At 39.1% G+C, this 27003-nt stretch overlaps 1 protein-coding gene across 3 annotated transcripts in view; it reads left to right on the forward strand.

The window, feature by feature from the left end:
• The first annotated feature begins 3309 nt into the window (after positions 1 to 3309).
• capn1b (calpain 1, (mu/I) large subunit b) overlaps positions 3310 to 27003 on the forward strand; it is a 29726-nt gene continuing 6032 nt past the window's right edge. Inside the window, exons 1-10 of one of the 3 annotated variants that reach the window (XM_026947988.3) lie at positions 3319 to 3471; positions 6510 to 6535; positions 10024 to 10270; positions 17262 to 17331; positions 23635 to 23753; positions 24761 to 24894; positions 24974 to 25142; positions 25896 to 25979; positions 26415 to 26500; positions 26869 to 26943. In XM_026947988.3, the coding sequence (XP_026803789.1) occupies positions 10025 to 10270; positions 17262 to 17331; positions 23635 to 23753; positions 24761 to 24894; positions 24974 to 25142; positions 25896 to 25979; positions 26415 to 26500; positions 26869 to 26943 (983 nt within the window). In that variant the 5' untranslated portion in view covers positions 3319 to 3471; positions 6510 to 6535; position 10024. Of the gene's footprint in view, positions 3472 to 6509; positions 6536 to 9985; positions 10271 to 17261; positions 17332 to 23634; positions 23754 to 24760; positions 24895 to 24973; positions 25143 to 25895; positions 25980 to 26414; positions 26501 to 26868; positions 26944 to 27003 lie in introns of those variants that run through there. The other 2 variants (XM_053229356.1, XM_053229355.1) reach the window with 2 other exon arrangements.

The raw sequence follows: 27003 nt of genomic DNA on the forward strand, positions 1-27003 counted from the left end.
TAAAAAAAAAAAACCAAAAAAAAAAAAAACCACAATTTACATGGGTGTAGATATTAAGATTATGCAAATTAGGTGTTTTTAAGGTGTTCAAGGTGGATTTAGTGGAGAGCAATAAGTTACATGCAGACAGGTAGGAAGAAATATCTGATTTTTTTATGACAGCAAACAGAAAACAACTTAAAAATATGAAAAAAATGAATATATATATTATATATACAATGGATATAAAAACACACCCCCGTTAAAATGGCAGGTTTTTGCGACGTACAAAAAATGACATGAAGATAAAACATGTCAGACCCTTTTCCACCCTCATTGTGAAATTACAACGTATAAAAATTAAGTGAAAAACAGTCAAACATTTTAGGGAAAAATAGGAAAAATTAAAAAAGTTACAATAACCTGGTTGCATAAGTGTGCACACTGTTGTTTTTTTTTTTTTTAATAAATGGGGATGTGGCTGTGTTCAGAATGAACCACTCACATTCAATCTCATGTTCAAAAGTAATTATCATACAGCTGTCATCCATGAAATTATTCTGATTAACCTCAAAGAAAGATCAGCTGTATCTGTAGGATTTTCTTCACATCTTCTTGGTTTCATCCGACTGCTGAAGCCAGGGTCCGCGGGGAGCTTACTCATGTATGGTGTCTAACTTCTTGAAAGATATCAATAAGGAGAGGGGTATAAAAGAATTTCCAAAACATTAGACGTACCATGGAACACCGTGAAGGTCATCATCAACAAGTGGAGAAAATGGAGCACCACAGTGACATTACCAAGAACAGGACGTTCATCCAAAATTTACAAAAGGACGAGACAAAAACGTACCAGGGAGGCTGCCAAGAGACCAACAGCAACATTAAAGGAACTACAGGAATATCTGACAAGTACTGATTACTCTTTGCATGTGACAACAGTCTGGTGTATTCTTCACATGTCCAGGCTACGGGGTATGATGGCTAGACGGAAGCACTTTCTCACAAAAGACATCCAAGCTCGTCTAAATCAGCCCACGGATTGCACAGATCTATGCGGCAAAATGTGTTATGGTCTGATGAGACCAATTCTGAAAGGTATAATAATTCCATAATTCCAAAAGGTATGTTTTGTGCAGAAAAACAAAACAAAACAAACAAAAAAAAGGCACATCACCAAAAGACCACCATACCCATGCATATGGTGAAGCATGGTGGTGGCAGCATCATGCTTTAGGGCTGCTTTTCTTCAGCTGGAACTGGGGCTTTTATCAAGGTGGAGGGAATCATGAATAGCTACAAATACGAGTCGATTTTAGTGAAAAACCTTCAGGTATCTGCTAGTAGGCTGATGATGAAAAGGAATTTCATGTTTCGGCACAAAAATGACCCAAAGCGTACTTCCAAATCAGCAAAGGAATGGCTTAACCAAAGGAAGAGCAATGTTTTTGATTGACCTAGCCAGAGCCCAGACCTGAATCCAACTAAAAATCTGTGGGACGACCTGAAGCGGGCTGTGCACAGGAGATGTTCTTATAATTTGACGGATCTACAATGTTTTTGCAAGAAAGAGTGAGAAAATATTGCCATGTGCCAAACTGATAGACTCTGAGCCAAAAAGACTGAGTGGTGTAATAAAGTCAAAAGGTGCTTCAACAGAGTGTTAGTTTAGGGGTATGCACACTTGTGCAACTAGGTTATTGTAAAATGTTTCTGATTGTTTTTCACTTAATTATACAGTGCCTGGAAAAAAAAAAAAAAGTCGCACAATCTAATATTTTGTTGCGCTGCATTTAGCTTTGATTACGGCACGCATTCGTCCTGGCATTGTTTCAACAACCTTATGCAACTTCACAACATTTATTTCCATCCAGAGTTGCGTTAATTTTTGGCTGAGATCTTGCATTGAGGACAGGAGAGTCTTACCACTCCGTAAAGTCTTCTCCAGCACATCCCAAAGACTTTCAATGGGGTTAAAGTCAGGACTCTGTGGTGGCCAATTCATGTGTGAAAATGATTCCTCATGCTCCCTGAGCGACTCTTTCACAAGTTAAGCCTGTTAGCATTTTCATCCTGGAATATGCCTGTGCCGTCAGGGAAGAAAAGGTCCATTGACGGGATAACCTGGTTATTCAGTACATTCAGGTGCTCAGCTGACTTCATTTTATTGCCACACAATGAGGCTGAGCCTCGACCTGACCAACTGATGCGACCCCAGATCATAACACCGCCTCCAGAGGCTTGTACAGTAGGCACTATGCATGACGGGTCAATCACTTCATGCATTTCCCTTCTTACCCTGACACGCCCATTGCTTTGGAATAGGGTAAATCTGATTTTATCAGACCACATGACCTTTTTCCATTGATCCACAGTCCAGTCTTTATGCTCCCTAGCAAATTGAAGTCATTTTTTCCGATTAACCTCACTAACAAATGGCACATTCTTGTGGCCACACAGCTGTTTAGTCCAAATCCTGGAAGTTCTCATCACATTGTGCATGTGGAAATGCTCTTACTTTCACTATCAAACATAGCCGGGAGTTCTCCTGTCGATTTTTTACGATGCGACATCACCAAGCGTTTTAAAGATCTCCGATCGCGATCATTCAAGATTTTTTTCCGACTACATTTCTGCTGTAAAGTTGACGGTTCACCACTATCCTTCCAGGCTTTAATAATGCACTGGACATTTCATAACCCAGTTCCAGTGATTTCAGCAATCTCCTTAGTTGTTTTCTTTGCTTGATGCAGGCCAACAATTTTCCTCTTCAGTAACATCTTTTCCACGACCATGGGATACGTAATCTGCCATGGTCGTTTAAGAAATGAGAAGCTACACACTGCATCATTTAAGGTTAAAAGAATTGTTGCCAGCTGAAACATATTAATCACTGCAGTAATGATCCAATCATAGGCTCTTAAGTATTTGCTTATTTAAACCCAAACAGCGACCTTTTTTTTTGGCCAGGCAGTGTATGTTATACACTGTAATTTCATATTGAGGGTGGAAACGGTTCTGACATGATTTTAACTTGGTTTCATTTTTTTACATCACAAAAACCTGCCATTTTAACACGTGTGTAGACCTTTTATGTCCATTGTGTGTGTGTGTATATTTATATATATATATATAATATAAAAGTGTCACCAGAGAAGTGAGAAGTTTAGATTTGTGTGTGTGTGTGTGTGTGTGTGTTATATTTCCCAGATGTGTGCAGGACCACAAGAAAAAAAAAACACAGGCTTGAATGTTCCCTTCCCTACCCTTAGTCCACTATTTATGGAACAGGGTCGATTTGGGACACGCCCTTAATATCAGTCACTGTGAGGCCACGCCCCCAGGGTAGGGCTGCGCACTGCAGAGATTGTGCACTGTGTGTGTGTGAGTGTGTGTGTGTGGGTGATGACTTCATCTCATCCCTTTTTCATTTAAATTCATGTAACCAGCTGGGTGCTGGTCGGCTCAGGCAAATCGGAGAGAGAAATAGTGGTAAGTTTGCATGCTTCCGGTTTGTTTTGTTTTTTTTGGATAACCTCTGTAATGACTATGACGGGGCACCGGATGTGCGTGGACTGAATATATAAATATATATATATATAAATGGACGAGTATGTTTTGGACCCGGGTGACTAATACTGCCGAATATTTTGACCAAATATGCCTTGTTTTTGTTCTAGAAGTTTTCCAACACATTAGAATACAACACCCAAATGAATAATCATTAAGTAGTGCCAAAACAAATGTGAGCACACGGATACATTATCCACACACATTTAAAAAAACATTGGCTCGAGCAGAGTAACGTCAAAATGCGGTCTAAAGTGTGTCTCTTTCGCTCGCTTAAGTGGTCATTTGTAACAAACCTAGCATTAATAATCTAATATTCAACTCTTTTTTTTATAATGCTGAAACGGCATAGTTTACATGAACGCTTATACCACGGCGCTGTTGAATCCTCGATTCTGATTGGTCGGAAAGTGTTGCTGAATTTACAGTTTGAAAAGTAGATCCGGCTGCGAGGCAAATCACAGATTTATATCAATACGCTTATTCTGTAACATTACTGTAGCTATAGTTACAGCGGACGCACAACAAATCTGCGACTAATCATAAACCGATTAAAATATGTTGTTATTTGACAAATGTATAAGCTAATCTTTGATATAGTTGTTTGTTATTGCAGTGTGTGATTTATGGAAGGAGTCTCCAGTGTCAGTGTTTATGTAACAGTCACTGAGTCTTCAGGATAGAGGAGAGGTTACGCGTTCCGGTTTCTCAGCATCGTGACAAGGTTAATAATGTAAATAGAGAGGCTGGTGAGGAAACGACTTAGTTTATCTGCTATAACAGGAACGAATTTGTCTCTGTATGGTCAATAAGCTCCGTGTCATCCGTTAATGAATTGAAAATTGTAATCGTTAGCAGATTGTTGTGGAATATGAGGAATGAAACGCTTCAGGATGTGTTTTGACGAACGTCAGGCCTCATCACGCCACCCTGCTGTGGATTATTTTATCATAACAGATTGCCTGCGTATGTTTTATTCCTTGGTTAAGAACTGTTATAGCAGGCAAACTATAACTAACGACTGTGTGCTTCAAAGTCGGATCGGCACGAGTTTACATTCAGTGCGTCATTGAATGTGTCATTTTTGCAAACGGAACCATATAAACATCAAACCTGACTTGGTTTGATGCATTTGACTTGCTGAGGTATTTTATCACCTGTACATCTTGACTGTACACCTCCGCTCAGGGTTAAGGCAGTTTTTCAAGGGTTCATTGGAAGCTAAGGACCATTAATTATCCAAAAAGGTTCTCTTTGGAACCAGTTCTTGTAGGAAAACATTATTGCAGGGTGTTTTTTTTTTTGTAGAACCTTTCAGCGCTCCCAAAGATGTTAACATTTTAAAAGATTGCATTCCTTCGGGATACTGTATTGCATGTTCTTTATCAGCTGCCAGAAATCTCTCCGTAATGCTTTAGGTTTGATAGCTCTCTGGAAGAAAAAAAAAAAAAAACATGCTAAGAATACAATTCTTATGACTAGTGGTGGATCAGAGTGTCTGTATGTGTGTGTGTGTGTGTGTGTGTGTATACTGGAACTTGCTGATTCACTCACTGAATCAGAGACAGATCGATTAGGGCTGAAGAGGTTTATGGTACATGGCAATCTGCTTACGAATTCACATTTTAAAAATGGTCCATAAAACACTTTGAATTTTTTTTTTTTTAATGCAGTGCAAAGTTACATATAGCAGAAGAAATATTAACACGTGTAACAGATAATAAAAGTATATACTATACATAACTATATCAAATTTTATAAAAGAAAACAAAGACAGTTATGTGCCATTCATAATAACGTCATCATTTTTATGAATTTTTCAGAAATTCTGTATCAGAAAGGGTTTTAATAGATAATATCAATATGAGTTATTGATTATATCATGCAGGCTGCTTACAAATTCATTCAGCTCATTAAAGCTAACAGCTAACCTTTGAGTAAAGTATGTTATGATAACAAAGATTAATTAAAAGTTAAGTTCAGAAAGGAACTACAACATCATCTGCATCATTCCCTGACATTTCTGCTCCAATTCCACCTTCAAACATGTTGTAAAATATGAGTGAATGATTAACACCAAAGGAAAAAATGTGGTTGTCCAAGATGGCCGCCCTCCATAACAATACAGTGTTGAGCTCTGCTGTGAGGGTTTGATTAATCATTAATACAGACCCACTGTGTCTTGAAACACATCAGAAAGTCGATGTGATATCACTGAAGAACCGAATGTGGTTTGAGGAAGATAGTTTACAGGAAAAAAAATTTGCGTGAGGGACTTCCTTTACTTGTTAGCAGCATTAGCATCTGATGTCCAGTGCAAAACTAAACAGGCAAAGCTCAGATTTCAGACATGTTGTGGCTGGAGTAAGGGGAAACTTTTTGCTGTAAAACAATGTAAAAATACAACTTCTTCTCATTCTTCTGAAGATTTAATCTTTTTTTTTTTTAATGTATGTTATGCTACAAGGGTTAGCAAATGAATGCCTTAAAAGTGCGACATGAATTAGCATTAAATCGATTTTTTTCCAGACAATCATTAAGCACTGGAACACTTGACTTGAATGAAATGGAGATTATGTAGACAAATGATGCACTCCCATGACACCTATTTGCAATACACAATGCAAAATAAAAAATGAAAACATTTTTTAAAAAATCATTTGACTCACCCTTGTATTATGATAACATTATAATTGGAAAGATACAAGAGGGACCATGTGTATGAGATTCTCCTCTGTGCCTCAACACACACACACACACACACACACACACACACACACACTCCGTGTGAATCATGTATATGATTCAGTTATGTGATTCAGCTGGTTCGTTTAAATGATTCTCCTTCCGTTTTTAATTTATGATTGTTTTTGTTTCTCTGTTTTTATTTTTATTTTTTTTATTTTTAAAATCTGTTGCTCTTTTGCTCTGTGATGGATTCAACTTCTGTTTCTTCTAAGCCTGCCGCTGCAACAAGGAACTGCAGGTACACGTGTGTATGTTCTTCCGAATATTACGTTTCCTCGTAAACCAAACTTGGCAGGTATGAGTGTATGATTGGATGACTCATGACGTTGATTTAGCATTTTCGTAAGGAGTCTCCAGTGTCAGCGCTTTGTAATTGTTGACAAATTGCAGTGGTATAAGAGGAATAAAACACTTCGAGACGTGCTGTCATAGCAAGATAATCCACTTCGGGTATTACTGCGATATTTTTAATAAGACTCAGCTACACCGTTTTGGAATTCTTGAGTCATATTTCAGGAATTCGGAAGTGGTGTAATTATTTCGTCCAACGTTGCTAATATAATTACATCGTATTTTCTGTAATACCGAGACGTCATCACAGCCATAAAGATTTCAAACAGAGAGCGTAGCTTTAATGCAGATTCGTGCATTACGGTGAAGACACGGTGACACTTTGACATTTCATTTTACCATCATGGAGTACAGTATCCTTTTATATATGATTCTGCATGACCTTTTTTTTATTATTAGAATGTAGGCTTTTCTGAAACTAAAATATGCAAAAAAAAATTTTTTTAATCAATCTTTAAAGGAGCAGTTTGTCATGTTTAGCGCTCTCTGCTGCCTGTGAAGAGAATTGCAATTGCCACTCTGTTGAAATGATTGGAAATCGCTGAAATTTTTAGTGTGTTTTCAGTATTTTTAGAAGTTTAAAAATGGCAGACTGAGCCTTTAAAGAGCACGTGAGCATTTTGAAAAAGTTCTGTGGAAAAAGCAAAAATAATCAACTTAATCCAGTGCAGTTAACGTCATGCTGTGAGGCTGTTTGTATACTATCTTGTGGTTGCTCATGTATCTCGATATGTTGCTGGCTTCTCTTCTCTCCTTTAAGTGCATGTTCCATTTTCACTGCATCGAACGCTGTGTGTAAAAGCTTTCTGTCATCTGCCATTTTAGAATGAGTGAGTGTGTGTGTGTCTGTGTCTGTCTGTCTGTGTGTGTGTGTAGGAATGTAGACGCTCTGCTTGCATGATTACAGCTGTGTATGTGCTGAATGCTGGTAATAGCAGTCCACACACACACACACCCTCGAAAAAGCTGTCTGTGTCAGTCTCTGTTTCTTTTTCACACGTGCGCTCATTTTTTTTCTAATGCTGCATACCTCTCCTGCACAAATCTTGCTGAATGTCTCTCTGACTGACACACACACACACACACACACACACACAGAGTCTAACTGAATCTGTTTCTCTGTCTCACTTTTACTTTCTTATCCACTTTCACAAGCACTGCATGTCTCACTATCTAACAGTTACAGTATGTCTCTATTTATTTCACTCTGTCTCACTCTCTCTCACACATACACACACACATACACATAAACACACATTGCATGTCTGAGTAATACACACTGAGCTTGAGGCCTGTTCACACCAGAAAACAACACAGCTAAACATCACAAAAGTGAGAACTATTTATGAACGTTTTTTTTTTTGTTTTTTTTTAAACAGACTGCTGTACGTAATGTCATTATGGTGGTCCGTAAGTGCAAGACATATTAAGGAACCAAAAACATGAGCAAATTAGTAACACATCAACGTGAACTCATAGGAAAAGTGCATTATTAGTGTGTTTTGCACTTACAGGTCACCATGTGTCATCCTTCTTGTAAGCAAATGAGAGGGGATACTATAAGGACTTTAGCATAACCACTTTTCTAAAAAAAAAAAAAAATATTATAATCATCATCATGGGAAGTTCCAGTTTCTCATACAGGAGCTCAGACTGTGCAATGAGTGGTTTCACTGTAGTTCCAAAACAAACTGTGGGAGAGCTCACAGCACTACTGCAACTGCTACAACTGCTCCTTAACAAGCCTAGAGAATTATTGGCACCCTTTATGGGGGGAAAAAAAAATGGATGAAAAGGATGTATAAACTTTACATTCACTCACCATCCAATTTAAAAAGTGTTCCTCTGCTCATTCATGCAATTATCCAATCAGCCAATCGTGTAGCAGCAGCACAAAGCATGTCCTGGCCAAGAGCTTCAGTTAATGTTCACATCCCAGAAACAGTGGACACAGATTCACTTTCAATTGTGCCACGTGATTGGCTACTGATCTCCTGGGATTTTCACGCACAACAGTCTCCACACAGAATGGCGCGAAAAACAAAAAACATTACGTGAGTTGCACTTCTGTTTGGCGAAGAGAGAGGTCAGAGTAGCATGTCCAGATTGGTTCGAGCTGACAGGAAGGCTGCGGTAACCCAAATAACCACTCCTTACAACCGCGGTGAGCGGAAAAGCATCTCAGATCTCAGAAGCATCTCGGAACCATTGAGCTACAACCACAGGAGACCACATCAGGTTCCACTCCTGTCAGTCATGAACAGGAGGCTGAGACTACAGTGGACACTGACTCACTTTCAGTTGTGCCACGTGATTGGCTGCTTGGATAAATGAATTAATGAGCAGGTTTATGGGCGTTTTTTCTTTTTACTTTTTAAACCTTTCCTCTGACAAAACACATTTTCATAAGTTTTTTAAATAGCAGGAAACCTTTCGCAAAAAATGAATGGCGTAGCTATAAAAAAAATCAGGTAATCAGGAAGTAGGAAATGGTGAGGGAGGCAAAGATCAGTTTAAGAATTGCATAATTGTATTGGTTCTGTGGTTTGTCAAATGAACTGTTAAACACTACTTTCATAACAAGCTGCTGTTTGGAAGTGTAGCTGAAAAGAAGTTCTTCTTGAGCGCATCACATGCAATGCAACTTTTAAGCTTTACCAAGAGTCACTGGAACTAAAATTTGAATCGTGTGTTCTTGTCAGATGAGTCAAAAATCATACTTTTTGGCCAGTTTGTAGGTCTGGAAGAAACCCTCATACCAAATGTTTTATATATGTAATTAGATAGACAGATAGATAGGGTGCCAATAAATTGTAAAGTTGAATAGCTAGATAGATAAAGTGCCAATCATTGTAGATTTGATTAGATAGATAGATAGATAGATAGATAGATAGATAGATAGATAGGGTGCCAAAACTTATAGAGTTGAATAAATAGATAGTCACATTTAATCCATCTACACGTATATCTGAACTTACTGACATTAGAGGATGACGATCAGAGCTATTATTCTTTTCTCAACAAATATTAATTATAGGGTGCTAATAATTTTGAAAAAAGTGTTCTTCAGACAAAGGGCATTACTAAAGAAATAGTTAAAATAGAATTACAAAGCATCCCAATATGTTTAAGCTCAAAATATCACTTATTGCATGTGTTAGTGATTTTATCGATTTTAAATGTTTTCTTGTTTTTGTTTATGACGGGTGCCAATAATTTTGGAAATGAGTATTTTCTTTTTGTTTGTCTTTATTGATTTAAGTTGTGTTTGGTGTTAACAGGCCTTTAGACACTGACAACCTTCCTGACATACACATTTACTGTCATTTCTTATACACACACTCATTTACACATGTCTCCTGTGCCCCCCTGTAGCATGTACGTGTTTGGCGGGATGTCGGCGAGAATTCATTACGATCGCCTGCGGGCAGAGGGAGCGGGCACCAACGAGAAAGCGCTGCCCTTCCTCAATCAGGACTACGAGGCACTGAAACAGGAATGTTTGGAAAATGGCAGCCTCTTCGAGGACCCAAACTTCCCGGCACAGCCGCACTCGCTGGGATTCAAGGAACTAGCGCCTCACTCGTCTAAAACACGTGGAGTCGAGTGGAAGCGGCCCACCGTGAGTACATTATCTACACAACAAGCTAGCTAGCTCACAAAACTAATGTGAATCTTCACCACTGACAAGGATACAGGAAACGTGGGTGTGTCTTTGAGCCTATATATCAACTCCGAGACACGCCCCTTTCAGTGTTTCTGAATAGTCACTCCAAAGAAGCAGATAGGAAGGAACATCTGTTTTATACATGCTGTAACATAAGTGCTAACAGGAATGTTCCGCAACCTTAACTGTAAGTGGATAAAATGAAAAACTTGTTTGTCCTCTATCAAGCCTAGGGGTGAATTTAATAGGAACTAAAAAGACAGACTCGTAGCGCGTCCTTAAAAATGAAGTCTTAGTATTTCCTTTGCTGGTCACTTTAACTGAAATCAAACCTCAACTTCAAATCATGGACAGTCATGGGAAAAAGAAAGTACACCCTTTTTTTGACAGCAACAGATTTCAATATGTAGTCTTTACTTTTCCCAAAAAGTAAACCAACATTCAGAAAGCAGGTGGGGAAAAAAATAAGTACACCCTTCCTAATTCCACAATCATTAAGAGAGTAATTAGCAATCAGGTGTTACTGCCTTTACGTTAATCATCAAGAAGTGTGACTACCTCTAGAAAAGCAGAACCTTTGGCAGTTTGGTGGTCTGGAGCAGTCGGGTATGTGTCTACATCATGTCAAGAAGAAAGGCCAGCAGCCATGACCTTAATTGTTGCATTTGTTGCTTATCAATCTGAGAAAGGTTATAAGGCCATCTCCAAACAATTTGAAATTCACCATTCTACAGTGATGAGAATTGTTTACAAATGGGGAACCTTCAAGACAGTTGGCAATCTTCTCAGGAGTGGGCATCCCAGCAAATTCAGTCTAAGGACAGACCGTTTAATGCTCAGAGATATAAAGTGACCTACAGGCCTCTATATGCAAATTAAATGTTCATGTTCATGACGGCACAATCAGAAAAAGAGACAAAACAAGGCTGGGAAAAAGGCCTTCTCTTCAAAAAGAATATGACAGCATGACTTAGGTTTGCAAACTTGCATCTGAAAAAAAAAACACAAAAGTTCTAGAACAATATCCTTTGGACTGATGAGACCAAGATGTAGATGTTTGGTCAGCATGCACAGTGCCATGTTTGGCGAAAACCAAACATCTCGCCACAAACACCTCATAACAACTGTCAAGAATGGTGGTGGAGGGACGATGACTTGGGCTTGTTTTGCAGCCGCAAGACCTGGGAAACTTGCGGTCACTGAGACAACAATGGAAAAAAATGAAGGTGCTGGAAAGACCAGGTCAAAGTCCAGACCTCGACCCCACTGAGATGCTGCGGCACAAGCATATTTTAATAGAGCTGCGCATAAACGAATGCGCTCAAACCTCAATGAACTGAAGCAATGTTGTAAAGAAGAGTGGGCCAAAATTTCTCCAAAACGATGTGAGAGACTGATGCTACAGAAAACATATACTTCAAGTTATTGTTGCAACTTTTGGTTTACTTTTTGGGGAAAAAAATGACTATATATTGAAATTTGTTGTGTTTTTTTTTATTTTCACATGAGATTATTTATATATAAGTTGGTGAGGACTACACAATTTTTATCTAGGCCCTAATAAATAACAGCACAGAATTAAAGGAGGGTGTACTTTCTATTTCCCATGACAGTTTAAATAATTCTGACTGGAATCCAACTGCAGTTTTTAATAAAAACTAAGGGGGAAAATGCTGTTAATGAGCTACACAACATTTTAATATAATTTAACACACAGGAACTGGTTTGGGTTCTGTGAAAAGTTTCAGGAATTATGTTGGATATGGTAAATATTTGCCTCAGCTACCAAATATTTGAGTAGCCGGATGGTTGAATAGTTAGATTCATATAAATGGCTGCTCTGAGCATAAAGGAGTACAGTGATGTGTGTGTGGGGGGGGGATCACTTGGCTTTAACTGGCTTGTGTCAGGCTTGTCTAGAGCACACAGTGCAAGAGGCCCACTGTAGGGTTTTTCTCTTGCGGTTGATGTGCTGACACACACGGATCATGCAACAACTGTTCTGTACTTTGTGGTACTACATGAGGTCTGCCTCGTCAATCTGTGCATCAGTGCATTCTGAGAAGGCCTAGTCTAAAGCACTTCTCTTTAGAGACAGCGATACAGTGTTTTTATCAATCATATTTCATAAGGAGTGAACCAGAAATGTCTTCCAAACCATATATGGAATACACAGAAGCTGTAGAATGTGTGATAGTTATACATTCAGTGGTGACTTCATTGGATACACCTTCAATGTGACCTATTTTGTAGACGTGTTTTGTGGTAAAATGGTCAACGTGTAGCTACAAGGTGTGCGGTTCTACATGTTACTGAATTATAGGGTGTACTTATTTTTTTCACACCTCGTTTCTGAATGTTGGTTTACTTTTTTGGAAAAAATCACAAATACATTAAAACCTATAATTGAACGAGGGTGCACTTTCTTTTTCCCATGACTGTAGCTATTTATTCTACAGTTCGGTTGAATGCTCGAATTTCATTGGTCAGAAGGTGTGCGTTATTTTTGTATGACCACTCGACTCAGATAGTAGTTCCAGGTGTAAAGTGATCGATAGGTTTATATTAATGCACTCGTTCTTATACGTTATTGTTTCTATAGTAACAGTTCGTACACATGTTCTAAGACTAATAAAGAAATTTTAAAAATGTGTTGTTTATAACATATTATATGTAAAACATGTAAACGTTGACGTAGCGAAGTTTGTTCTTATGTAACAATTATGGAAGGAGTCTCAGGTGTCAGCGCTTTAAAACATTCACGGTGCTTTGCGAAGTTTATCAACCCAGGACAGAGGAGGTTACGCTTTCCGGGTTTCTCGGTAACATGACAAGCTGCGGTTTTTTTTCCAGAGAAGGACAGAGATTCTTTTGATTGTCACGTAACTGATAACTTGTCTCACGGACGTTAAATCATAACTATAGAAATGTGTGATGTGTTGTTTATTAATAACAATAACTAGCTAAAAGTTATCAGCTGTCACATACTTTCATCACTTAACACGTCACTTTCGTCCGAAGCACTCGCTGTAAATTTCGCATACATAATAATAAACCGGCTAGCTAAAAGAGTACAGCAACAAAATTGTCAAATGTAGTTCCGCCTCCTTTCTTTTCTTTTTTTCTTTTAATTTGACTGACGCCAGTGGCGTAAATTTCTTCGTTTTCATCGAAAGAAACAGTTTTATCAAACAATTGGTATGTTTGTTTGATTTGTTTTGGGTTTTATGGAACAGCTACTCCATCTACATGTGATAGCCGACGTACTTACCAGGCAAAAATTTGTGTACCTTTCGGACAAAATACAGGAGAGTTATTCAGAAATTTATAACAGAATGATTTAGGCGTGAAGATCCTTTATTAACACAAGTGACGAAAATGTTACAATATGAATACGCTAGAAGTTGCGTTAACAATCTGTTGTTCGCGAACGTGTCGCCGTGTTGTAGGGAAATGGCGACTCTCGTATGTAAGCCTCATATATGCGTGTAGCTTGTTAAAGATATGCTGTATGTAGTTGTTTTGTTAATTAGAAGGTAGAGAAAGATTTCCTGAAACAATTTCAGCCACAGCAAATATTACAAACTTTTATTATTTTTTTTTTTTTTGGAAGTCAACTCTTAATGAGCTGAACCAGTAAGTGAAGTGTGAGTCACTGAAAATTCCCATCACTGTTTTGAATTTCCCTTTCTGAATCTGATGAATATTCTTTAATGTTGATTGTTCGCATTTATAACTGCCTCCAAACTCTTGCGTCTTCCGAAGAGCCGTTCAGTTGTAATATTTGACAGCCCTTTAGCCACGCCCCCACATTCCTCACCATCATGTTCTAACACTCCCCTATCATTAAAAAAAAAAAAAAAAAAAAACTATTTTACTGTTGAGTTTTTTGCTTTGTGTTATGGATTGATGGTAGGGTTTAGGACACACCCACTTTCATTTTCACCTTTTAAAATTTTTAAACACTCATCTGTGCTAAGTAAGCGACATGACTTTGCAGCTTTGAGTGTAAATCTACTAAAGGCTTGCTCTGACAAGCAAGGGTGTTCCATTCCATTGTCTTTAAACAGCGTAGATGATGCATACTCGTGACTCATAAGGGGAAGCGACCGAGGAAAGATTATGAGCTGTTATGGAATGCTGGCAGGTTCCTCTGCTCTTGAGTGGAAAGAGTTTCACACACACACACACACACACATTCAAATTCGGAAGAGCATATGAAAATTAAGGGTGGATGTGGATATGTGCATATTGTATATTATCCCCTTGCTTGGAGATACGCATTATCTCTGCATGTTTAATAGGCAAAGCTTCAGGCTGCACTTAAAAGCTTGACTTTATGAATAAATAATGTGTTTGTTGTATTAGCCGGGGGAGGGGGGGTGCAATTATTTTTGAATCTGGTATAATCCTGTCACACTATAGCTCTTTGGTGAAAAATGGTGTTTATATACCTTATCATTTCTAATGGAATGTGTGTTATCTATATTTTGTTTCCATGATATACAGTTATATCATCACAGGCAAATTTATCGTATCTATAGCAACAGATCGTTCACAGGGTCTTTTATGGCAGACGCTCCAGAATAACTGAAGTCTAATATTAAATGAAATGGTGGGAAAAAAACAAAAACTAAAAAGCGTTGTTATTTAACAAAGAAAAACACGGAATCATTGATATGGTGATTTTTTTTCTCTGTAAGAAGACGTTTATGTAACATTTACAGAAGGAGTCTCCAGTGTAACATTGTAACATTCAAGATAGAGCTTTTGGCACTTTTTCCGGTTTTGTAGTAATGTGTCAAGCTGCGTTTTTTTTTGTTTTTTGTTTTTTTTAACAATTTTTTTGTCTTATTAAAAAAAAAGCGAGGCTGGTGAAAGAATAGATGCTACAACAGGAACCAACTTGCTTCGCAGATGTTCCATAGCATATAACAAAATGTAGCTATTTTATGTAGCTATTTGGTTCAAGAGTAATAAAAGTTCAGGAAGTACTGTTAAATAGGTAAATGATCAGATCCTCTTCATGTCAGGCCAAATGACACCTATAAACAATTATTTGGATATGATTTTAGTTTGTATATTGGCACTGATTAGATGTCAGGGCTTTAAAATGCTGTATACCGATCAGCCATAACATTAAAACCACTGAGAGGTGAAGTGAATAACAGTGATTATCCCATTACAATGGCACCTGTCAAGGGGTGGGATATAATAGGCAGCAAGCGAACAGTTAATGTGTTGGAAGGAGCAACAATGGAGAGACTGACAAGGGCCAAATTGTGTTGGCTAGTGTACTGGGTACTGGGTCAGAGCATCTCCAAAACGGCAGGTCTTGTGGGGTGTTCCTGGTACGCAGTGGATAGTACCTACCAAAATTGTTCCAAGGAAGGATAACTGGTGAACCAGCGTCAGGGTCATGGGTGCACAAGGCTCATTGATGCATGTGGGGAGTGAAGGCTAGTCCGTCTGGTCTGATCCCACAGCACAAATTGCTGAAAACGTTAATGCTGGCTATGATAGGTAGGTGTCAGAACACACAGTGCATCGCAACTTGCTGCATATGGGGCTGGCCTCTTTTATATTGCCCTCCCACACTGCAAAAATTGTTCAGGAATTGTTTGAGGAACATGGATAAAGAGTTCAAGGTGTTGACTTGGCCTCCAAATTCCGCAGATCTCAAGCCGATTGAGCATCTGTGGGATGTGCTGGACAATCAAGTCTGATCCATGGAGGCCCCACCTCGCAATTTACAGGACTTAAAGGATCTGCTGCTAACATCTTGGTGCCAGATACCACAACACACCTTCAGAGGTCTTGTAGAGTCCATGCCTTGATGGGTCAGAGCTGTTTTGGCAGCACAAGGAGAACCTACACAATATTAGGCAGGTGGTTTTAATGTTATGGCTGATCGGCGTAGGTTATACTTTTGCTTTTAGTTTGTTGTATAAACACTGGCTCTTTTTTTTTTTTTTTCCATGTGGACCTGTCTCTTATCAAAGCAGCTTGTCAGCTGGTTTCCCGATTAAATTAGCTACAACTGTTTACGTCATCCAGACTGACTGAGCTTAATCTGTAATGCTGCTTAATGACGAATCAGCTCTGCACACAGTGTGTTGATATAGTGTTGTATTCTTCATGCAAAAATATTAATACCACGAGTTCTCCGTCCTAGTTGCCTTCTTCACTGGGGAAAAAAAAATTCCAGGCATATACCATTGAATTAATCACTAGATTTGTTTTCCTGATCATTATCACTTCTCATATCATTACTGAAATAGAATTAGATGGAGCTGACCGAAGTCTGGGAAGGCTGCACTAGAGTTTTAGATTTTACGTCTTTAGAAATGTTTATTATTATTGTTACAGTTTAAGGAAGGAGTCTCCAGTGTCAGCCGGTAAGTTACTGTTAACCACCCCGAAGTTGATTATATTAGAACAGCAGAACATCCCGAAGTGTTTAATCCCTCTTATATAAGAGCAATTTGCCAACAGTTACAATTTTTATTTATTCAAGAACGAAACGTCGCAATTTTTTTTAAACCGTTTATAGTTACATTTAATGTTATGGAAGATCCGCAAAACAAGTTAGTTCCTACAAACTGTAAACAATCGTTCCCTCACTAGCCTCTTGACATTTTTTTTTAAAAGAAAAAAAAAAAAAGTGCAACACAATCTGTCCTGAACACTTTCCCATGGCGTAAAAAAAACAAACAAAAAAAACATTCGTTTTACATGAAATTGCAAAGTGCAAAAAGGAGGCCAAAGTGCAAATGAAACTTTAGCCTTGTTAGCGAGTGAATATTTGCAACGTGGTGAATTGAGAATATATATAAAGCACCCAAAGACATTTGTATTCCACTAGTTCACGGTTGGAGCTTAAAAAAAGGACTGATGAAACACCTTGGCTGAGTGTCATTGACTTTCTGTTCTAATTTTGTTACAGGAGCTGGTGGATGATCCTCAGTTTATCGTTGGCGGAGCCACCAGGACCGATATCTGCCAAGGAGCTCTGGGTGAGTTTTTGAAATGACCTTCTGTTCCCCTGGAGCATGCTTTAAGAGAATAGTACCCTTCTTCAGGCGTGTTTTATTCACGAGGCTTTAGCAAAACCAGTTCTTAGCTGCAGACATTTTAGGTGTGGAACAGTCACACTGTCTGGACTGAACTAATTTAAATTTTTATTTATTTTAACGTTGCTCAGGTTACATTGTAAATCTCACGCTTTGGTGGTGGTGTTGTGGATTTGATGTCCAAAGAACCTTTAAGGTCATACACTTTCTTTAGAAGATTCTTTGGAAATCAAATCCACAGCAATTCCAGTACCAAAGTGTGGTTTTGCTCCGGATGCATAAAACGTTCCTGGGAACTAGACCCAGGACAGTTTGGTTACTGATACGTGATCTTTGTATTATTTTAATCTCAGAATGTTTGCAATAATCGGGCTCTGCTCAAACTTTATTCACCTGCTGACGTAAATAGTGAAAAGATGCTATCTCCGATGCACCAGTCCTAACAGGCAGAAAGAAAAACAAAAGGATTTCACAACAAAAAAAATGATTTATTTTTTTTTTTAAACATACGATGAAGTGATAGTGACAAAGCAGCAAGACGACGGTGCAGTGAAACTGTGAAAATAATAGGCAGGTTCTCCAAGTTTTTTTTTAACAACCAAAAGCCCAATTTGGACGGGATTATATTTACACGAGGCCCTGGCGTAGTTTTTTATTTTACAGGCGCTCTTCTGTGATTTTATTTCCTTTAGGATTGGCCATTTTGGTGTTTTCGTCCGTCCGCCTCAGAGAAAATTGCGGGTCGAATTAGCTAGAGATTTTCGCCAAACTCAGCAGTCGTCTGATAACTTTAGTCTGTATACACATGTCCGTGCTTTTCTATGCGGATGTGGCCTTAAATGTTTTTTGACCTATGCTACTTTCCGTATTTAGTGTCGTAGCGCTTGTATCAGCCGTGTTGTGAATGAAGCATGATCATATGACCACGTGACGCAAACCTCTGTCTTCGTAGAAAATACAACCTGCTAGAAACTCATTTTTATTGCTGTCCCTATGCGAGAGGTTTTTTTTTTTTGATCACTGACGAGACATTATTCCAGATAAACTAATCTGATCCTAATAAGGGCGCCCCAGAATCCCGCCCACTTGTTTCCTATTGGCTCACGAGACTGAGGTTTCCAGTTACGTTATGTTAATTCCCAAAAGTGATTTTTTTTTTTTTTCTAAGAAAACCTTTCAAATTTGAGAAAGATTTCTAAAGAAACGTTGTATACCGAATGTATTAGTCTAGCTAGTAGGAATTGCGAGTTTGCAGACTGTCTTTGTTAGCTGCAAAAGTAATTATTCCATTCAGGTAGTCAGCACTCATGTTGATCATGCAGCATCATAATTGCATAACTCAGGGTTTGGCTGAATGTTATGTGAAATTTAATGTGGGTGGTGTGTCAACAGTCACAGAAAACAGGAAAACCACCGTGTGTTGTGCGAGTCGGGTATATTGTTTGAGTTTGTGTATCGCGTGGGTCGTTCTGGGCTTTTTAAAACGCTGCCAGAGTGACTTTATGGTGGCCAGAAAAGCCATCAAGCTACACAAGTCGAACAAACGCCCAGGAATCGGATTTTGACCTGCAGGCTGCTGCTTTAAAAAAAAAAAAAAAGAAAGAAAAAAGTGTAAATTCTTGAGCGTGCTCACAGGGGTGTATGTGTGAGGGAGAGTGAATGCGAGTGTGTGTTTCCTGGGCGTGTGGAGTGCAGAGCTCTGTGCCTGAGCGATGAGTCACACACAGTGTGGTTTAGCAGAAAAGAGAGCTTGCAGGTTTGGCTGCACGCCATCGCCTTAGATAGTGTGTGTGTGTGTGTGTGCGTGTGTGTGTGTTCAGAGAGCTCAGACAGTTTGGGTTTGCCGAACAGGGTGGAGAATGATTCTGTTTCGTTGTAACACGGTTTATAGTCACAGCACATGATAATAGACAACCAGAGAAACTCACATGATATAATAACGTGTGTTTATGGGAGTGTGTGTTTCACGAATGTGTGTTTGCGTGAGTGTGCGTTTCATGAATGTGTGTTTGTGTGCGAGCGTGTGTTCTTGTGAGTGCGTGTTTCATGAATGTGTGTTATGGGAGCGTTGAGAGAGCAAACAGGATGGCAGTGTGGAAAATGGAGTCGGACTCTGCCAAGCATTGTTAACCCACACATCACTCTCTCTCTCTCTCTCTCTCTCTCTCTCTTTATCGTTCTCTGTGTCTCTTTCTTCCTCTCTCTCTATGCCATTCTCTTGTTACTCTCTGCCTTTCTCTCCATTTCTTTTAAAATGGTTGCTGTTGCTCTCTTTCTCGACACATCAACAACACCCCCCCCCTCTCTCTCTCTCTCTCTCTCTCTCTCTCTCTCTCTCTCTCTCTCTCTGTCTCTCTGTCTCTCTCACTGTCCCTACTGGTGCTCTGAGGTACTGCAGGCTGTGTAGCAACAGTTTTCTGTCTCAAATGGCATCATAAATTATAATAATTTGTGATACACATACAGTGGATATAAACAGTCTACACACCCCTAATAAAAAGGTTTCTGTGATGTAAAAAAATTAAACCAAGATAAATCATGTCAGATCTGTTTCCACCTTCAATGTGATGCATCAACCAACTACATTCAAGTGAAAAACAAATAGGGGGAAAAAAAAGAACTTACAATAGATAGCCTGGTTGTAAAAGTGTGCACACCCCTTCACTAATGCTTTTGCTTGTAATACAGCACTCAGTGTTTCAGAGTAAGAGTCTACCAACTTAGCACATCTTGATTTGCCAATTTTATTCCATTCCTCCTTGCAAAAAAGTGCTCCAGATCTATCAAATTGTGAGGGCATCGTTCTGGAAGGTGAACTTCTTCTTCATCTTCGGCTGTCTAACAGACGCCTGCAGGTTTTGTGCCATAATAGATTGGTATTTGGAGCAAAAACAAGACACCTTACCCACGGTGAAGCATGGTGGTGGCAGCATCACGCTATACGGCTGCTTCTCTTCAGCTGGGACTGGGGCTCTCGTCAAGATAAAGGTAATCATGGATAGCTCCAAATACCAATCTATCTTGACTAGAGCCCCAGTCCCAGCTGAAGAGAAGCAGCCGTATAGCGTGATTCTGCCACCACCATGCTTCACCGTGGGTAAGGTGTCTTGTTTTGGCACCAAACGTATCTTTTAGAATTATGCCCAAAAAGTTCTACTTTGGTCTCATCAGACCATACCACATTTTGCCACATGGTTTGGTGTGATTTACGTGGGCTTGGGTGTATTTTTTCCCCCCTCCATGAGAAAGGGATTGTTGTCACATGCAGGGAATGAACAGTACTTGCCAGATATTGCCGTAGCCTTATTCCTTTAATGTTTCTGTAGGTTTCTTAGCAGCCTCGCTGATATATTTTCTTCTTGTCCTTTTGTTCATTTTGAGAGACATCCTTTTTTTAACTGTTTACTGCACATTACCACTTAAAATCCCACCATCCACCTGAGTTCTTGCCATTGCCACTGCCAACAAGCAGTTCCTGACCTCACAGCTGATGATATTATTACACCCTCCTCTACTCTCCTTAAACCTGAAATAATCAAAATGCTCATTTTCTTGCTTTTTTTTTTTTTTTTTAACCCTGTGGTTCTGGATGAATAAATCATTTACATGATTTTTTTTATATGGTAAATATTTAGCAAGGTAAAAATCAATATCGGACAATCTAACTTACTGGCAAACTCAGCAAACTTTTAGCTGCTGTTGTATATATGAGAAAAAATGTGATGTTGCCCAAAAAATTGAGTATGATTACATTTAGGCAAGAGTTCAAATCAGATAGTTACTTTCCAAATATGCGGTTTTGTAGCTTATGCAATTGCTTCCGTCTTGGGGAAAAAAACAAGTGTCGGTTTTTGTCGGTTTGATTCATTTGCATCGTGCCCCGAGCGAGATAAGTTCCCAGAGAATCTCAGATTTTTTTCAACGATCACTGAATTTATTTAGCGAGTAAGCAAGATTTATTTATAAAGCACATTTAAGACAACTTACATAGACCAAAATGCTGTACACTGAATACAATGGTACAGGAAATAAAAAAGCGTAAGAAAACGAAGGAGGCGTGTCTAATAGCGCTGACGGCGATCACGCTTGTGCATTTCAGAAATTTTGTCAAGTGGTTTCACCTCCCAGACCTGCGAAACCTCAGGTTCCGCTTTTAATTCCACTGTATTAATTCATCTGGCAGAGGCTTTTATCCAAAGTACCTCATGTTTTTTTGTGCTCGTGTGAGTTGGTGAGTGGGCGAACATAATGCTCAGAGTGGGCGGAGGCCTTGTTTATTGTGTTACTGGCAGAAACCTGATCATTACGACTGCAAAGCTTTTCCATCCTTCATCACTCTTGTGTAATTTAGTCACTCGTTTGCTCTACGTGTCTCTGTCTGTCTGCGGTTTGGTGTTTGAATGTGTCTCTCTCTCCCTCTGTACAAGGCCCTATCCCAAATTTCCTAAATTTTCAGCTTTCTCACAGTCTTCTTTTGTGTGTCCTAGCAAGGAAGTAGGGTGGGGGATGTCAACGGCCAAAGTATTTCAGCGGCTCGAACAGGGCACATGGAAAAATACTGTAGCAGAAGAGTGTAAAAAAAAAAAAAAAAAAAAAAACATGAACAAGCACGCCTCCTGTAGCGAGATCCTCAGTTGCAGACAATCATGTACATTTATGTAAATTATCTAGTTAAAGGCAGCTCATTGAGAGAGGAAAGTGTTTTCACATACATTCAGAGATGTTTTTAATTTTATATACCCTATCTGATCTGATTAGAGAACTTGTTTTTTTTTTTTAAAAAAAAAAAAGAAGTTTAAGATCGACGGCTCATGCCGCTAGTCAGAAGTGCTTACGTGAAACGCCATTGCGAAAAACAAAACCACGTCAAATTGCTGTCTTTTTTTTATACAACATAATTAATCGTAATTAATGTTTCCGTTTTAAAATGTAACTGTTACTGTCTGTTATTCAGTCATGTTATTTGTTTATCCAGGAGGATATATTATAAGCGAGGAATTTTATGTAGCTGGACCTTGACGATCTTTAGTCGTTGCGCGTCGCATCATCGAGCGCCCACAATTCTCCCGTCAGACAAATTTTACGAAGTGCCCCGTTTCACCGCACCGTTATTCCCACAGAAATCCTTTGCTGGTTATCCATCTACATTTTCCACAGTCAGCCTTGTCACTTGTTCGTTTGGCGGACATCTCGCGAGTAAGAACTGCTAGCCAGTATTTGCGAATGAAACGGGAATAATCCGAGGAAGAAAAAAAAGAATGTGATAGCAACGCTCCTTGGAACGCTTCTCTTTCGAGGTGTTTAGTTGCTGCCCTCTAGTGTAAGGATGACTCAAATGACTCATGCTTGTTTTTTTTTTAAATAGTGAGCGAAGCTGCCTCTGGGCTAGTCTTGCGAGCTTCATTATAGAGTCTGGTACATTCCGTGAATAAACACGGCCATAAAGATGCGCTTACTGACTAAAACAGTAGACGAGCTCAGACCTTTTCCTGCTGACATCATTTGCGAAATTATACAAAATAGGCCTTTGTTTGTTTTTGTTGTTGTTGAAAGTGTGTATACAGAAATGTGGAGAGCTAGCCAGATTACAAGCGTCAACATTCTGAAGGTCGGGGCCAGAAAAGTGAACAAAAGATTTCGTATCCCATGGGCGGAGCATCGGAATACAATTTCGCCGATTAAACTTTCTGGGCGGGGCCTATTATTCTAATGAGCTCACTTTTTAGCCAAGATTTCCAGCCTGCTGGAGAACTAAATACAACCCTAAGCAGTATGAATCAGGATGGTTCTAAGGAGTTATTATTTGGTAGATTAGGTGCATTTACTCACTAGTTTTGCTCACTAGGTTAGATTTTTGGTTGCTGCATTGCTGAAACTCCAACAGACTATTTAAGACCATGCACGGTTTTGATCAAAACATTACATTTGTGATCGGCATGAGAGTTTATGCAACCTTTTCTCAAATTACTAGGCACTGAAATGCTACAAGTCTTCAGATACTTTAGAAGGTCGACACTGAATGACGTAATGAGGGTTGGCAAGATGTTTAAGGACCCAGAACCAGTAACTTTGACCCTTTGCTCTACTGCTAGTTGTGAGGGAGTAGTGTTTTATCTCCCATGTTAAAAATTTCGTAGTGAGGATAGCTGTCCATCACTGAGAACGGCTTTGTAATTTAGTAAGATTTACAATTCTATTTTTTTTTTTTTAAAGTGTTTTCCACAATTGTCTCACTCTCTCTCTCAGGTGATTGCTGGCTGTTGGCTGCTATCGCTTCTCTCACTCTGAACGATAAGCTCTTACACAGGGTGGTTCCTCACGGCCAGAGCTTCACAGATAACTACGCCGGTATTTTCCACTTTCAGGTACAGCTTCTAATAAATTCCTTTACACAAGTTTAATATTTCACCGAGCCGAGGACTAGGAAAACTAGGTTGCCTCTTTTTTTTTTTTTTATCTAAATAATTTAGGCCATAAAAACCAACTGACACCATGGCACTGGTCATATTTCAAACTTTTACAGCTCATATGAGTCACAATAGTTCCCAAGTCCCAACATACAGACTAAAAGCAGAAGGGTGGTTGTTGGATGGTCACTGGGTGGCCATAACTAGTGTGGGCGTTTCTAAAAAAAAAACCAGCAACAGCAAAGTACAAATGTCTCCATCACATTGTATTATAATTATCGCTATTCTAAAGACAAGGATGAAGATAGAATCAAAGCAGCACCAGGCTACATCCAAAACCGCATATTACCATCGTAAATTATATAACAGTCCACCAAAAAAAGGTGTTGGTCCCGTTTTGACATTGCGTTTATCATGTTAATGGGCGTTATTGGACGTTCAACCTCAGCCAAGCGGAAAATACCGCAACAACAATCCGTATAGTGCCAAGATAGTATTCCAGCCACATAACAACTGTAATGAATGACTGGATCATTTTTTTTTTAAAAAAAAAACAGGCTATTTTAGTTTGCCTGTCACAAACATGTAGCATTTTGAAGATATTTTTATACGAATGCCTGACTGTGACGCGCTACACACTAGTTGAGGCGTCCACCTGTTTTTCTGCGAATGTCGAATATTCGCAAAAGAAATCACTTAGCGGAAAACTTGACGTATGGATAAATAGAAGATGCGATACAGCAGGGATACTCGACCGTTTTTTGGTTTAGTGACCCCATTTTAAAGGATCGAAATTCTCAAATTCTAACGAAAGGACTGGGATTGTGCGTCGCACTGCAGCGTAGCAGAGTCAGGAGATAAAGTTTTATAGCATTGCGTATAATATTTTAATCGTACACACAAAGCACTGATTTTTTTTTAGAAATTTGGTTGGCCAACAAATCCAAATGTCGTTGCTTGTGCAGTTCTGGCAGTTCGGCGACTGGGTGGACATCGTCATCGACGACCGCCTGCCTGTAAAGGACGGAGAGCTTGTTTTTGTGCACTCGGAAGAAGGGACCGAGTTCTGGAGCGCCCTGCTGGAGAAAGCCTACGCTAAGTAACGATCTTTATAAGTGAGTACGTAGCAAATATTCATGCAAGCCTGGCTATTTTTATCAGTTATGTTTGCGTTCCAGGCTGAACGGTTCGTACGAGGCTCTGTCTGGAGGCTCCACCACCGAGGGCTTCGAGGATTTCACAGGCGGAGTGTCTGAGATGTACGAGCTGAGGTCAGCGCCCAGAGATCTGCCCCGCATTATCACAAAGGCCCTGGAACGAGGATCGCTGCTCGGCTGCTCTATAGACGTGAGTCTACACGGCGCCACCACGTGACCTGGAGGAGCAAAATGCAGCAAAATACACATAGCCATCAGTGTGGACAGCCAAGATCTAATAAAACTTCTGCTTTAACTCTCGACTTCATTAAGTCCTTCTACCTTTTATTCTATTCATAGGCTATTTTATCTATTAATATCACTTTATAGGTATACGTTTTTTTTTTTTCACCAAATGTGTCAGTGTAAGTTGTTTGCCAAAAAAAAAAGTTCTCTATTGGTTTGATGTTCAGGTGCTGCATTTTAATGGGTTGCTCTGAGGAAGAGCTTATTCAGTCCAACACTTCCAGATGCGGGAGCTGCCTGAGAACTGATTTTCTTTAAAAAAAAAAAATAAAAAAAAAACTGCAAATCTGAATCTGTCATCCTTCTACATCGATGCATCGTCATTTTTCTGATGGAATCTCTTTGCTTTTCCATGTGGTGATGAGTGATGAAGAGATTTGGTGTGTGTGTGGGTGTGTGTGTGTGTACAACCTATAATTTATACCCTAGGGACACAGGATATAGCAATAATAGAGTTCCCGGGGAGCAGTTAGAGCCACTACAAAATAGATTTTTAGCCATGTTTTTTTTTTTTTTTTTTTTTTTTTCCTCCTCTCCTGTGGTTTTCATTCACTTTCACATACACTATTACTTCTTATGAAACTTAATGTGGTTTTGCTTTTATGGAAAGTAATCAGCTTTTCTGGGGTTTTTTGTTTGTTTGTTTTTTTGTTTACAGATCACTAGTGCCTTTGACATGGAAGCGGTGACCTTCAAGAAGCTGGTGAAAGGTCACGCTTACTCTGTGACAGGACTCAAAGAGGTGGGTCGTGAGCACTGCGTTTATATTTATCTAGATCTCTAGCCTTGTAATCAGCACAGCTGCTTTTGAGGAAGGAGAAGAGAAAAGTGAGCGATAAGAGAGAAGTGAAATAGAGGAATTCCAGAAAATTGATACTGATAGTCACTAGTTCCTAAAAATTGACACGAATCAGATGGATGACTGATAAAATGGCAGGTGGAGAAAGATCATTTGGAAATCAAATTGCACTCAACAATCTAAATGAAGCTGAATAGATAGAGAGGTGATGAATTAGAAAGATTTAAAAGTAAAAAAATTTAAAGGAAGGAAGTAATAAATTAAGTCAGAAATAATTAAAAGGATTAAAAGGAAAAAAGAGTAAAGACCCTTAAAAGGGACAGCACATAATTATTCTTTTAAATAAGTGTGTGTGTGTGTGTGTGTGTGTGTGTCTAGGTGGATTTCCGCGGTAACACTGAAAGGCTGATCCGTATCCGAAACCCATGGGGGCAGGTCGAGTGGACAGGGGCGTGGAGTGACAAGTGAGTCGGCCAATCAGAATGAGTCTCATGTTCAAAGTCCAAATCATCTCTAAAATGCAAAATATATCAGATCTAGAGGATAGGACACCCACTAACGTCATATTTTAGTGCCCGACTTACACACTCCAGCCTTTTTATATTGTTGAACACAATAGCTCTTTTATATAAATATATTTTTTGAACTGATTTTTGATGTTCAGTGAGAAATTTGGACCAGAAGAAATGTAACAGGTTATTTTGGATCTAAAGGGCTGAAATTAGTAGTCTCAGACAAACCAGAAATCCCATTCTGGAAATGAAAACGAGTCTGTATATGAAAGCTGTTGGGTTCTGAAATGTGTGCTAACATCACCGTGCTTCTTCCTCAGTTCATCCGAATGGAATCAGATTGATCCGTCTGATAGAGAGGAACTGAACTGCAAAAAAGAGGACGGAGAGTTCTGGTGAGTTGTTTTTTTTTTTTTTTCTTTGTGTTGGCAGATAGTTTTATCCAAAGCGACATA

This window comes from Pangasianodon hypophthalmus, chromosome 25, assembly GCF_027358585.1.
Source record: "Pangasianodon hypophthalmus isolate fPanHyp1 chromosome 25, fPanHyp1.pri, whole genome shotgun sequence".
Lineage (NCBI taxonomy): Eukaryota > Metazoa > Chordata > Actinopteri > Siluriformes > Pangasiidae > Pangasianodon > Pangasianodon hypophthalmus.